Source organism: Camelus bactrianus, chromosome 25, assembly GCF_048773025.1.
Source record: "Camelus bactrianus isolate YW-2024 breed Bactrian camel chromosome 25, ASM4877302v1, whole genome shotgun sequence".
In the NCBI taxonomy this organism is placed as follows: domain Eukaryota; kingdom Metazoa; phylum Chordata; class Mammalia; order Artiodactyla; family Camelidae; genus Camelus; species Camelus bactrianus.
In genome coordinates, this window is record NC_133563.1 from 15,288,888 (window position 1) to 15,304,521 (window position 15,634).

Consider the following 15,634-nt stretch of genomic DNA (forward strand, 5'->3'; position numbering starts at 1 on the left):
GCAGACTCTCCTGGTGCCCTGGGTCCCATCCTCTCAGCCAGACTGTGACTTCAGCCATGGCTACTATGGATGGTCTCTGCTTGCAGAGAACACTCCGCTTCCAGTATCCACTGTCCCCTGACCTTCTCTCCTCTTTTCTGCCTCAAGGTTCTCTCTAAAGCCCCCAGGAGTTTCCAGGCAGGAGTACGGAGCATTAAAAGCCCCTCAGGCACCCCTCAAGAAAGGGGGGATGGCAGCCAGTGGATAGACGCCCCAGCCTCTCGCCCTCTGGGCACATGCTCCTGACGTGCACTCCTTGATCCAAAGTTGCTCTTAGTGGGAGTTGTCAAAAAAAAAAAAAAACCTGATTTTGGCTTTTCCTCCTCTGTCACACTCTTCTCCATGCCTTTAATCATGCTTCCTGGGGTCATCTCCCAAATAAATTGCCTGCACTTAAGTCCTTGTCTCAGACTACATCTTGGAAAATAAAGGTTGGAGGAGAGAGAGGGAATTATTTTAGCGTCATTTTTTTTTTTGCACGGTTATGTTTTCATTTGTGTTTGCACTGCATTTCTGCTTCTCCACAGGTCACCAAGATGCTGGCAGTGGTTGTCGTTCTGTTTGCCCTTTTATGGATGCCCTACAGAACTCTTGTGGTTGTCAACTCATTTCTCTCCAATCCTTTCCAAGAAAACTGGTTCTTGCTCTTTTGCAGAATTTGCATTTATCTCAACAGTGCCATCAACCCCGTGATTTACAATCTCATGTCCCAGAAATTCCGTGCAGCCTTCAGAAAGCTCTGCAAGTGTAAGCAGAAGCCCACAGAGAAACCCGCTAACTACAGCGTGGCCCTCAGTTACAGCGTCATCAAGGAATCCGATCGTTTCAGCACAGAGCTGGATGCTCTCACTGTCACTGACACTTACTTGTCTGCCACGAAAGTGTCTTTTGATGACACCTGCTTGGCTTCTGAAAAAACCATTGGCCAAAGTTGATTCATGGAATAGAAGAAAATAGATGACAAAGTAAATGAGAATCTGTGCACTTATCAACCCAAGAGAGGAAACGGCCAGTACTCGTCTGTGAAGACAGAGCAGATCAAGTCTATCGTTGTGCTAACAAATCCTGGCCCAAGTTGCTATAACCCATGAGAATGATTTTTTTCTTCTCCTCTCAAAAAATATATATCATAAGAAACTGAGTGGATCTGTGAAAGATGCAAATGGTGGAAACTGAAACTGTAGCCCTCTCCCTTTAATTTGAGAAATTCACTGTATTTTCTGGGGCCATGAAGTTTAGATAAAATCTAGACATCAGTTTACCTTATTTGCAATAACTTTATCAAACATAATTTCTCACCCTCCCCCAAATTATTTATACGTTTGGTGATTTGGCAAAATGCAAATTTAATGTTTGCATTTAGCATTTCATTTAATGAATATCTGGGACTACAGGGGAAAACAGAAAAAACATCTTACTTATTGAGGAAAAATGAGATTTCAGACAAATATGTTCACTATATGAAAAAAAAGTCATAATGCTGATAAAATTCTGAGTTGGTTTTTATATCTTACAAAGTAGACGGTCATCATTCAACTTTAATGTAAATTTCAAAATAGCCAAACTTCAAAATAGCCAAAATTACCAATTGAGAAGACATGTAGATTTGATATTTAGATAAATCCAGCTCTTCACTCATGGAGCCTTCCGAGGATGTGTGAGACAGCAGAAATATCAAGATTAAGTAACTGGGAAGATACATCCTAACATATAACTAACACTGAAAAGTATAGCCAAGACAAGACCAAGTATTTAAAATAAGGTTTTCTTTTTTTCTCTGAAACTCTTAAGGAAGAAAACCTTTTTGAGCATTCTTGTATATAAACTACTGAGCCATGTCAAGCGAATCCTTCTAGCTGAACCTAGCTTACAAGTCTGAAACACCCTCGGAAGTTTAATTCCTATTCTAAGTCAGCCAAAGTCTGACTGTCACATTTCCAGGTGAAGACTCCCCGCTGAGCATTGTAGTCTATGGATTTTAACTTGTCTGCAATTGTCTTTCCTTCCTGCCTGCCTGCTTGTCATTTATAGGTTCTTTTTTTTTTTTTCCAAGTGCTAGCAATATTTTGTTTACAGATTCTAAACCAAAGCAATGCAAAATTCTGTTGGCTTTATTTTCAGTAGAGCTAAAACTGATTTTATCTCATTTTCAGTATCTCTTTATAGTTATGACTTAGAGCTGCTTGCTATTCTATTCCAGTGATTATTACAGAGATGTGAATGTGAATCTGTCAGGTCCTACTTTAATCTCTTTCAGTTGACTCATCTACTAAGATTTGGCTGATCGGTATCTCCCAGTGTAAAAACCACCCTTGGTCATGGTTCAGTAATAGCTGATTTTTAATGACTAGGTCAAAAAGTGCTGGGTACTTTTAAGTGCCCCACAGACTGGCAGTTTCCCTCTCCGGGGTATATCCTTATCTTGCAGATTTTTTCTAAAGCCTGATTGGTAATGATAAGTACCCCCACACAAACCTCTCTTTGAAGAAAATGTCACTCTATTTTGGAAACTTCAGTTTTTAACTGCTGCTTCATGGAGACTCTGCCATCCAGAACCTCGGTCCAGAAACACTTTGCTGAAATTTGGCCTCATTGTCTCCATGAAGACATTCTTATCCTGTCAAACAAATTCAAGCAAATACTTACAGGAAATACCCTAAAAGTCTATATGCATGACACTAAGAAATCTATTTTAACTGACTTTTCATCCTGGATTAAATATTAATTTTGGAATCATATAGACAGAGCACTAGAGTGACCCAACCCAGAATCACACACGCCTATGTGCAGGAGCATACAGACACATACACACAGATGCATAAATTGCTTAACAAACGGAATTGAACTATATTAGATTTTCTTTGTTAGGGAAAAGAACTGATACCATTGTCTTGGACTTGCTGGTAGATATTGAATCAACATCATCTTCATCACAGTCTCACTGCAGCTATCATTTCTCTTCTGATAAGACCAGGGATCAGGGATTAAGTCCCTAAATTGTGTGGATATTGGTGAGAGAAAATGAAGAAATGTCACTTTTTTCTTTTTCTTTTTTTTTAAGCCAGCATGCTAATTAAAATTCTTGCAACAGATGGCTAAATGATAAAAAAAATACACACTTTGCGGAGTGGCAAAATCAGATGTTGAAAAAAAGTACGATTAGTTTTACATGATAAACACAGAGCACAATATACTCCTCCCACCTTTGGAAATTTAATATGTGGGTTCAGTTTTTCTGTTTTAATGTTTGAAAAGTTGTTTGCTAATAATCTTTTAGTTTTAGACCACATGGGAAATTCAAAAGAACATAGTTCATAGTATTTCAACTCTAAAGCAAATGCCATTATGAAATTAAAAGTTCCCATTCAATATCCAGTAGATATTTGAGTTTACACAGCAGAGATATAACTTTTTAAGGTACTTTTTTATCACACTGTACTAAATCACAAAATATTGCCCCAAATAATCAAAACAAACCATCAAATGAAAAAGAAAGAGCTAGGTTAAAAATTGCTGACAGAGTGAAGTAACGTTATTAAGGTCTCCCTTAAAAAAATTCCTTGAGTTATTTTATTACTTCCAATTTCATTAATTGCTGAGTGTCTTTAGTTAGATCTTGCACCTGAGGTAATTAGGTAACAGGCACAGATCATGAATAAAACAAGCAAACATAAATTTGCTCTTAAGACTTCTCCCTCAGTATTATGAGTATATTTCTAGAGCTTCACTCCAACACAAATATTCTAAATGCTGAAGAGAAATGAGAAAAATGTAAACTCTACAATCATTCTTAAACAAGTTAAATACACAAAACAATACCCCTTGACAACAGGCCAAAACAAATGGCTGATTTGAGCTAAACACCTAGTTAAGTCAAAGGAAAACTATAGCCATAAAACTTAGGTTAGTGTAACTCTTAAATGGATGCTTGAATTGTTTCATTTTCAGAAGCATGTGTTGGAAAAATAATAACAGTATGTCTTAGTAAAGCTGAGAACTGCTCTTAAAGAAGAGAATTACATCACTCTAAAACATGTTAAATCCATAAACATAACGGAATACAGGAAAGATCAATTCCTTGGAGGAAAAGGAGATTTTAAATAGTTTACCCTTTGAATTCTATACATAATATATTCAACATTATTTATGTCTCTCAACTGCAACTCACAAACAAGTTGGAATATTTGTTCCTGGAGTAAGACAACTGGATGTGATGAGAGAACATCTACAACCAGTCAATCCAGGTTCAAAGAACATTTGTTTCAGATGTCTGGAATCACGTGTTTTCCTTGGAAGAAGCAGAGAATGAACATCTCTAACAACTGATTTTCTGTTTATCTGTAGTTGTTCACTACAGATGTAAATAACCATCAAAACCAAGATTTGGCTGAGTGACTGTAAGTTTTTAGAGTAAAACACATGATAAAGTCTTACAGCGCTTTGTAGAAATAAATGGATTTTTCTCTCCCTCCCCACCTCCCCCATAAAACTCCTTTCCCTGCACAAACATAGTTTTCCTCAGATCAGCCAGTTTTATTATCTGACTTCATTCAAGACTAAACCTGGACATGAACTCTCTTAAGTATAAAAATATATGTATGTATATATGGAAACATTTTGTTACTCTGAACACTTATGTTTTCATAAAACTTTGTTCAAACTGTGGAAGAACTGATGCTTCTAAAATTTCTATTTAAGTTATGTCCCTATTTCCATGGTGGGTAAGTCATGTGTAGAGTTGAGCTGCTCAATATGGTTTTTTTTCCACACAGAATGAAGTAGAGGTCTGGCGTTTCAGAGCTTCACTGAGGAAGTAGTAAAAGAATACTCCATATGTGAAAAACTGCAGAAATTTGTTTAAGAAAATAAGTCTCTTCTCATTCTTAAGCATTTCACAATCCAATGAAGAAAAATAAAACCAACATAATGTTACCTCAGGATATAACAGTTTGGCAGTATTTAGAACATGAATTGGAGACATCAGAAATGTTTTAAAGCAGTTAAGATCATTTATGTATTATCATTCTATTTTATGAACTATAATTAGAAATATTGATTAATTCTTAACTTCATTGATCACTCAGAGGAAAAAAGGTCAAATAAAGCCCTGTAGTATTTTTGTTTTTATGTTTGGTCTCTATGTATAAACTCGAATCACTCAGCAGAAAAGCTTATTTACAAGAGTGCCCATTGGGGAATAGTTTTGTTCCTGAGGTGGTTAGAACCAAATGGACTGTGCTAATATAAACTAAATTCTACATGGTTCTGATGTTAATATTCAAATAATCTCTTTGAAAAGAATTACTGAGAATGTTTGTAGACAATGTTGTCAGGCTTGTTTACATTCTTCTCCACCAAGTACATTTATGGCAAATGCAAGAAGAGGTGATTGATGTATATTTTGGAAATTACGTCTGAAAAAATGAAAAGGCTGGATGAAATAGTACTGCTGGGACAGAACATTGTCAGAACTGTCAAATCTGGATCCCGCAAGAAAACAAAAGACAGTTTTATGGCCAATAAACAGCAAATCCACACAATGATTGCCTGTACCTTCTCAGGGAGGAGCATCTGGGTCAAGTCCATACTACAGGCTCTCAGCTGAAATACTGGAAATGAAAGCACTTTGAAAATTACAGAAGTTAAAAGGATGGGAATAAACAATGGAGTTGCAACTTATTTGAGCCTCAAAGCAACACCGATAAGTGATTACGTCATTCCTCACAGGATAATGGACTTAATGTTTGTGCCTATGGCTGTCCTCTGACTTGCAAAAAAGAGAGTATGAACTTTCTCAAAAATGTTATGGACTGATACTGATAAAGATGGAGATTTTCCAGAAAAGAAAAGTACATAAAATATGGCAGTAGAAAAAGATTCCGCTTAACCGCAGGTCTGAATTCAGAAGCCATAAGAGCAGTTTCTGTATTCCTGAAATGGCAAAAATGCCCCAGTAAGGAGGCTAAATGTTTACTCCTTAACCAGGAATAATAAACCACTCCCACTTTGCTGTATGTAAGAATTACCGGGAAGCTTATGCCTGTAGCCCTCTGACCACAGCTTGAAAACCACTGAGTCATGGTCCCCGATGTAGGGCCTGCAGGCTCTTATTCATCACGTAATTCTTAATAATCAAACTACAGGAAAAGTCCTTGGGAGTAAGTCCATTTCATCTTAGTATTCCACAAATTATCTAAACCTGGATGATGTTCCTAAGTATCGGTTAAATGAAGGAGTAAATGGATGAATTTCAAGCTAAGGAATACATTTTTAAATTTTCTGATGATGTCTAATTTGCACATCTGATGATGTCTAGATCTGTCTGCACCATAAGATAACTAGTTCTATCTGGTTTTTATTTTTTAAACAGTTCTCCCAGCTCAGCGAAAGGCACTGCATTAAGTGTGCCAGCTGTTGGTCACAATTGCTCACATATGCACAGTGCCTGACAATTCCAGTAGCACTGCCACATCCTAATTTATTCATGAGAAATAAAGAAGACTAACATACCGCCTCTGCCCTCAAGGAGATTACAACCTAGTGATCGTACTGCCACAGAAACAAGAACTACAGAAGACATAACTAGAAGCCAAATTGTGTGATTCCAGGCTGCGAACAACTGAGCTCTTCAGAGGAAGGGGAGCATTTCTAGGACCTGGAGTTATTAAGGAGGAGTTTGTAGAGAATATGGGGCTTCTTCCAAGGATACATTTGATTTAGATCGTTAAAGAAAAAACACTGTGTATGGGAGAAATAAGAGAAGTGAGGGCAAGGAGACACAAATAAACCTTAGAGCAGGACTCTGGACATTAAGGCTATATGTCCAAAGTAAGTACATTTCATGAGAGATTAAGGAAGTCAGCTAGTCCTTTAATATTTGTCATCGCCAATTAAACCCCAAGCAAAGGAAAAGTAAGTGAAGTCAAGGACCTACCTGTACTTATGTTTGGAGAGGAAATACTCACCCACACACTAGAATAGAGAGTTAAAAAGCGTACAGGTCACCTATGTTTATTTTCTAAACATTTCACTTACTATATATAGAAAATATAGTATCCGATTGTCTTAAGTGTTATCATTCTAAAAGTATTCTTATAGTCTTAATTTTTGAAGTGAAAAATACATGTATGTGTATACATAAATATCCTTGTTTCTATATTATATCATCATCACATATTTTAAAGTATTTATACCTGTGTATATTATTCAGGGGTCCTTAACAACTCTGGATTTATCCAGTTTATGCTCACCATAGAAATCAGAGCTAGCTCAGGGACCTTCATGAACTTAAGCTTCAAGATTAAATATGAATTGGGAAGCACATAGTGATTCGCTCCAGATTCCTTGTGACAACATCATGGACTTGCATGTTGCTTTTGATGTGCTTCTGAATATGCTGGCTTCTTTCCACCAGTTTTAGAGTTTTATGCTGACTCATTTCATCACTTGGAAACTAATTGCTATATCCTTGTAGGACAAGGACTCTTCCTTAAGAAAGTACAATATTCTGTGCTCTGCTGTGGAAAACTGTGTGTCTGTTCCAGTATGTGTATTGTGAGCAATAAAGCATCAAACTGAAAGAACCGGCTCTTTAGTTTTCTTTGTCTTCCAAATTATGTCACTTTTGGTACAATTTGACCCTAAACTACTTGCCCAGAAGCATTTCATTTTAATGTACCACTGTGCTTTTTTGAGATGATTATAAATAACACAGAGATAGACATTTTCCATTTTAATAATAAATTTAATGTGTATTGGAGCAAATATGACTCATAAAATTCATGATGTCAGTTATATTTATGAGTTCCTTTAATGTTGATATTAGATATGACAAAAAACCATAAAGGTTAGATAAGTGGCTGAAGTTTGGACAACACTGAAATAATTATTTCAAGTGTCTCTGCCCCTTTTTGAACAACAGCAAAGTAAACCCAAATGCTTGTGTGTATCATTGCAAAGCAAATTGCTCCATTACCTTTGTAGTGCCTAGTAATCTCCAATTTACCTGCAATAGGCAGAGCAAAAATACACAGACTGTAAAGTTCAGCTCTTGATAAGTGGGGTTTTGGCTCATTCCTGGGGCCACTGCTCTAGTACACAGACTCCATCTGATAAAAGTTCATCTTGCCATGTAAAAGAAAATGCTTTTCTTGCATAAAAATAAATAACATTTGAAGCACTGCAGCACTGGGTGAACAAGAGTGTATTCTTTGAATCCTCTTTATTCAAAAATAAAACAACCTTGCCACCACTAACCCTGTCTACCTTCCAAAACATTTTTGTCTTACATTATGATGTGTAGCACCTCCAGCAATGTAAATTTTCCTCAATACTCATAGGTAATTAGTTTAGTGGGATTTTACCAAATAGCATTAAACTCTTTCCCAGATCTCCTAAAAATGCTGTAAAAACCAATGATGACACATTTTTGCTCACCATGGTCAGAAAGTGCAATGACTAGCACTCTGCCTGGAACATAATGAACCCTTCAAAATATCTGTTAATGGATGTAAATGAATGTGCTTATTAAAAAATTAAATTTAATGAATGGCATTTTTTTTACCACAGATAATAACTACTAAGGGTCTAGACTGCAAGCAGACACTAAAATTCTTAGACCTCAGTCTCAAACACCAGGCACTTATTCATATTAATCTTAAAGTATGTTCAGTCTCATAAGTCCACAAGCTTTTTAGGTAAATCAGTGGTGGATCAGAAATGTCATCATCAGAAAATAATGCCAAGAATAGATCTCATTGTATTTCCTGTCAGAGATTGCCTTCTAAGACTCAAAGAACTGACATCACATATTTATATATGTTATTACTCTTCTAATATAGCACAAACTTGATGAATCACAGAAAACAAGTTTTTTTCTCAATACTTCCATGTAGGATCCTGTCATTTCAATTCATCTTTTTGTCTCCTCAATTTCTCTTAAGTGATTTATAAATATTTGACTCAGCATATAATCATTGCATCTGTAAAATGGAGATAGAAATATCTAATCCATGCATGAACTGTGAGGATTAAATTAAATTACACATACAAGTAATTACAAGACACAGCCCACTCAACATTCTCTAACGATTATTCATCAGACAAAAGATGAGGAATTTCAACCATATCAAGTCACAAATACTGAGAAATGCTGTGCAAGGTACTTTGCTAGATGCTGGAATCAGCCAAAGAAGATAATAAGAATTGCCCTCAGGAATCTTACAGTCTGACTGAAGACATCAAATACAAACAATTTTGGGTAACAGTACAAGATTCAACTAGCAGTTCAAGAAGCCAGAGAAGAAAAAAAGGAAGTGCATGGTGAGTTCCCCTATTATTAACACAAACAGTAATTGCCAAGAAAGTTCAAAAGGGAGGGAAGTCACTCCAGTCTACACCAGCAAGATGAGACCTTAAAGAAGCAGTAGAATGTGAGCAGAATGTTAAATAGTAGTAAGATATGAAAGAGCAGAGAAGGCATGCGGGGGAGCAGACAGAGAGAAAGGCATTCAGAAAAAATGTCTCAACAAATGAGAAGGGATAAGATGTGTGGAGACAGAGGAGTGGGATAGAAACTGTGGAAAACTGTTTACAGTAGAATATCAAGAGCAGGGTAACAGCCTGAATTCAGGTCATGCTCATTGAAAAGGCCCGTAGTTGGGCTGTGTTTTACTTTCAAACTAAGAATATTTTCCTGAAAAGGTTAGGCATGAAAATAATAATAATGCTATGGATTAAATGTTTGTGTTTCCCAGAAATTCATGCATTGAAATCTTAACTCCAAAGGTGATGGGATTCAGAGGTGAAGACTTTGGGAGAAGATTAGCTCATGAGAACAGAGCCTCCATGAGAGAGATTAATGCTCTTATGAAAAGAGACCCGCAGAGGCTCCCCCTCTCCTTCTGCCATGTTAGGACCCAGCAGACTGCTACCTGGATACCAGACTTGGAATCTGTCAGTGCCTTGGTCCTGGACTCCAGAATTGTAAGAAATCAATTTCTCTTGTTTATAAAGCACCCAATCAATGGTATTCTGTTAGAGTGGTCCAAACAGACAAGACAAATCCTATTTTGCTTAGCTTGTTTCTGGTTTAGAGTAAGTAGAATGTAAGTAGAATAGTAGTATTATCTTTGAATCTATGAATCTAGATTATTCCAAAATAATAAGTTTACTTTTTTAAATGTTGATAATAGAAGTTCAAGTTCAAGAGGACAGCATTATAATCTAGAATGTTTCTCCTATAAACCCCAGAATTATTTTGACATTAAGATATTTTTCTTTCATTAGTAAAATGGCAAAATTAGGCAAACTTTCTTATCAAAATCACTAGCAAAAGTCATAACTACCAAATAATTCAAGTGCAGGGATTTTTTTTTCTTTTGCAAGGAGCTTTTTGAATGTCTCTCACCTGAGTCAGTTAGCTTCATCTTCTGGTATATAGCAGTGTAAACCAGAAAAGGCCTGTCCTAACCCCAAATACACCCATACAAACACTCCCAGATTACAGAATGTATAGAAGTATAAAATCATTTAAAAGCCAGAGACATCTTTCTTCACTCCATCCATGTAACTATTCATTAATTAAAATACACCACGCAGCTACTGCATGACTACTCTCATACACAGGTATTATAAAACGGACACTAGTTGACTCCAAGAAGTGTCTAACGACTCTGCCATTACCCTCAGAGAAACTCCAGCATTGATGACTAAAACAGGGTTTCAACTTGTACCCCACAGTCCAGACCTCGAATATCACATCTTGTCTTCAGCTGTTATGGCAAATGACATGCACGTGGCAATTTCTAAGGTCTAAGACTAACTCTTGAACTGAAAAAAAAAAAAAAAAAAAAAAAACCTGAAAAATAGGTTATAATTACAACAGTCAGAACATTTGTTTGGTTGGTTGTTTTGTTTCTTAGTCCTGTTAGCTGTGATTGGACAGAGTTGTACAGAAATATCTTGAGACATTATCCCAACAAGTCACATGAAGGGAAGAAAAATAAGAACAACAACAAAAAGGGAAAAAAACCCAATGATTAATGGAAATAACTTTTCCAAAGATCATATTCTGTGTTGGATTTATTGAAAGAAGTTCTTTCAGAGTTTAACATTCAGTATTTAATATAACCACCGTTACTTCATTCTCAGTCAGCCATTTTCTCTGGAAAGATTGTAATTGGCTACCAGAAGGATTTGAGACAGCTGAAGAATCATGGCCTTTGCTTGGAACATTGAACACATTCTTCTTAATGCTAAGATATGAAGGATGTAGAAACACATATTTTCATAGCCAAATGGTGAACTACAGCTTCTTTTCAAAGTGAGCATTTGCTAAGTTTACCCACATCACATATTGTTCATCTAGGCTATACCTCAGACTGTACTTCTGCTTGCTGACCAGAAACAGCAATGGACATGATTAACATGAATTGCTATCCTTTAATTTCTTACATCAGTTACACATTTAGTATTTTTTGAAAATTAATATGGCCATGTCTTATTACCAGCATGATATGGTCAATGGAGTGACACTTAGAAGATCCAGAGAGATTGGGACCCCACATTAAAGCTGCTTCCTGCATGTAGCAAGCACTGTGACAAGGAAGTTGAGGTGACCCAACAAACATTTATTTATCACCATTCTGGAGGCAGGGAAGCCCAAGATAAAGGCACCAGCAGATCTCGTGTCTGGTGAGGACCACTTCCTGGCTGGTGGATAGCAGCCTTCTCCCTGTGTCCTCACATGGCAGAAGGAATGGAGGAGCTCTCTGGGACCTCTTTTGTAAGGGCACCAATCCCATTCATGAGGGCTCCACCCTCATGTGCTAGTCACCTCCCAAACACCCCACCTTCTAATACCATCAGGTATTGCCATAATAGCTGAAGACAAGATGTGATATTCGAGGTCTGGACCGTGGGGCACAAGTTGAAACCCATACCACCTAATCCTACCATTAGGTTAGGATTTTAACACAGGAATGTTTAGGAGACACAAACATTCACTCAATAGCAGAGTGAGAGTCAGTTACACTTGGGTTTGAATTTCCCCTCTGCCACTTATTACCTGGGTATCCTCAGCAAATTACTGAGCTCAGTTTCCTCATTTAGAAAGTGCAGACTATAACATCTATTGTGCAGGGCTGCTGTGAAGAGTAGCGATCAACTATAAAAAGGAAGTGGCACAACGTAGGCCATTATCATCATCATCATCATCATCATCATCATCATCATCATCACACTTAACATTTGTAAATAAAATGAGCAGTCACCTCTCTCATTGCTCTTTCTGCTTTTCTGGTTTTTAAGGATCTCCTGACATTCTGGGAAGATTTAAACAGCTGGTCAGATAATGCAGGCAGTGCACATTGATGGAAAATAGTCCTAGTTTAGGGGAAGAGGAATTGGATGGAGAGTTATGAGGGCCCTAAAGACAGCTCCCAAATGAAAATTCGCTGATACTCATTTGAGAAACTTCCTTTCACCAGTAATGTTTTCATAAATTAGATTATCTCCTGTCTCCAAACCAGAAATTTATGAAACTATTTGCCTTCTATTTAGACACATTAGCAAAAAGAAGCTCCCAGTTTTAAGAATGTGCAGTAGTGAGAATTAATAACATTTCTTGAATTTCTATCTTATCCCAGGCATCATGCCAAGTATTTTACACACATTTTCTCTTAATTCTCACAAGATTCCCAGGAGATAGGTACTATATATTTTCTTCTATAAATGAAGAAATTCCATTATAGAAAAAAAAAACTGAGAACTTATTATGTGCTAGGTGCTGTGCTGAGGGCTTTGTGTGGATTGTCCTTTGGATCTCCAGTACCATTCCGTGAAGTCTTATCATTATCCTTCATTTAAAAATAAGAAAACATAAGCTCAGAGAGATGGGTACATTTGTTAAGGTCACACAGCTTGCCAAGAGTTAACCTATCATTCACATCAACAGTCTGACTTCAGATCCCCATTCAGGAAGGAGCCTACACTGTGTGCAGCGTGTCCAAGGGCTCTGAACACAGAAGCAGAGACAGGACCTAACTCAGACTAGTTGGACTCCAGACCCCAGGGTCACATTATAACCTCTAGCAACACCGAGCACTAGAGTATAGCGTTTCCTCCATGTGTACACGTGTCATTCAAAATGAAAACCACACTAGATGATAAAACTAAACTTCCATGTATGCTGAAGTTAAAATAATTGGTGGGGGGGGGGGTTCTGATGTCAAAACTCTAATTTGGGGTGTACAAAATAAACTTTAAAAAAAATCCATCTTTACAGAATTCAAAGTCTGGTGGTCCTGCAGATAAACTCCCAGTAACATCAAGGCTTCCACCTTGCCTTCCTCTGAGGCAGCATGTCCACCAGGGCACCAGCAGCTGAGGAAAAAAAGAAAAGGCGAAGGGAACGGAATGGTTGACAGGAATACAGCATTCAAAAGAGGAGGTAATTTTGGTTCTCTAGTGCCCCTGAGAGGGACAGCCATGAAGAGTAGCCTCAAAAGCTGAGATCAGATGGCTCATGCCATTTAAGAAAGTGGGTGATGACAGTAAGAAACCATACCTGAAACCGTCATTCCCTTGTGGACTACGTATGGTTTGGAAGGTACGATTTTAATACGATGGAAAGAACTCTTAAAAATTCATCTAGACTTTGTGTAGCAGCTGGTGATGACTGCTCCACCTGTCCCATCACCTAGTAGGGATGGAGCACTAGAATTAGAAATAGAATGCATGTATATTACTTATGAATTGTTAAGATATGTACTTGATGATTTCCTATATAGTCTACGAATAATCACAAGAGCTACACTGGAGTCCAGTATCTTTCTTTTCCCCTTCCTCCTCCCTCAGTGTCTAATATGCGACTAGTAAATTGAGATTGGCATAGTTTAAAAGCCTACAAATAGCAGACTTGTCCTTCACCCAATGAGATTATCAAACACAAAATTAAAATTTCTAGTTATTACCAGTCTTTTTATTGGTTATAAGTAAATGAGTATGACCAGTGTCACAATCAAAGTTTTTTGAGATGAAGACTGTTTGTGATTCCAGGACATTCTCTGAGATCAAGCAGCATCTTTGCTTAACAATGATGGATAATGCATTTTGAGACTAGCAAAGCAGTAAGCAGTTCTCTCTTGGTTTTATGTGTTGCTCTAGACGAGGTGGCTAACAGGCACTCTTTTCCTCCCCTCCATCTTAAGTTTCCCTCTCCTCTTCCAAACAATCCCAGCCCCCTCCTCATGCCCGGAAAACAATTCAAAGAGATGAAACTCAAAGATGGATGTGTGTGTCATGCATTGCTTGGTAATAAAAATTACTGGTCATTTACTGATTGTTTTTTCTTCAGATTGAGTCAAACTCTGCTCCAAAACTACCAAGACAAGCTGCTGCATCAAACTCTCCCAGGATCTGTAATCCTTCTGAAAATGACTGGGTTAACGAAGCTTAAAACTGGCTTGCGATCTTTCTTCTCCTTCTTCTCTGCCTCCTTCTGTACCATCTCTTTCTCCTTTTCAGTCTTATTTTCTCCCCATTCATTCTCCTCCTCGTCCTTCACAGAGCATGATTAAGGCCAGGGTGCTACAACATCAGTGTGGTGCAAGAGTTCATGGATAGAGACTCTTCTGACCCTGATGAGGGACTATTTCCCAGAAGAGATCCTAAGAGTGTGTTCAATTTATCACCGTTTTACCAAAAAGAAAAGCAATATAAGTCAGAAATTAAATACACAACTTTTAAAATAAAAAACACATAAAGCTATAGTTTCTCTGTTTCTGATACTATAAACTGAGGAAAATATCCTTATTCTGCTAAGGATTGACATCATATATTTAAGGAAGATGGATGGATGAATGGATGGGTACTGGTGAATAGATGGACAGATGATAGCTGTCTCAGCCATACAGACAGGCAGCTATTTAAATATTGAAGTTGCTAATGGTGACTTAAATCCTTTCTTTAAAATTGTTAAGGTTACTCTTGGTACACTCTGTCCTCTTACTGTTCTCATTGCAAGTTCATGATCTAGAAGTCTCATCAAACTCCTATCTGCTGCCCTTCGCACATCCTCCATTCTCACCCCTCTGTTAGCAAAAGGCAACTAGCTCATTCCATACACTGTCCTCTGCCAAGAGGCAGTTTCCCTATTTGTTTTTGTTTTTATCACCCCTAGGAGGAGGCTACTTTCTACCATCTCTTATTTTTGATACGACATATCACAAATAGAAAAATCCTTCTCATCAGATTTTAGAAAAAGACATCAAATGCAAATATGCTGAACTAATGGAAATGCAGCAAAAAGTATGATCCTGTCTGCCAATAATCTGACATTAGCTCAGAGGGCCCTAAGGCAAGAGTGCAGTGCCTCTGTTTCCCAGTAAATTGAAATCTGGTGTCCCAAGTAGGTATTTGTGTCTAAAATTGAAGCAAATGTGTTCAGGATTTTGCCGGGCTTCACCAGTCAGTGGCCATAAATGAAGTCACGGTAACATCAGTACATAATGTGACTGCATGGTCAACCCACCTGCCTAACAAGAAGGCCTCAGACTCCCCTTTGGTTATTTCTTGCAGGCCTGAGGGGTGTCAC

The 15,634-nt window shown here is 37.6% G+C and overlaps 1 protein-coding gene across 3 annotated transcripts in view; it reads left to right on the plus strand.

Annotated features, from left to right (window-relative positions):
• Positions 1-10,924, plus strand: part of TRHR (thyrotropin releasing hormone receptor) — a 152,284-nt gene extending 141,360 nt beyond the window's left edge. For all 3 annotated transcript variants that reach the window (XM_074352661.1, XM_074352659.1, XM_074352660.1), the window contains exon 7: positions 567-10,924. In XM_074352661.1, coding sequence (XP_074208762.1) covers positions 567-974 — 408 coding nt within the window. In that variant the 3' untranslated portion in view covers positions 975-10,924. The remainder of the gene's footprint in view (positions 1-566) is intronic.
• The last annotated feature ends 4,710 nt before the right edge of the window (positions 10,925-15,634 follow it).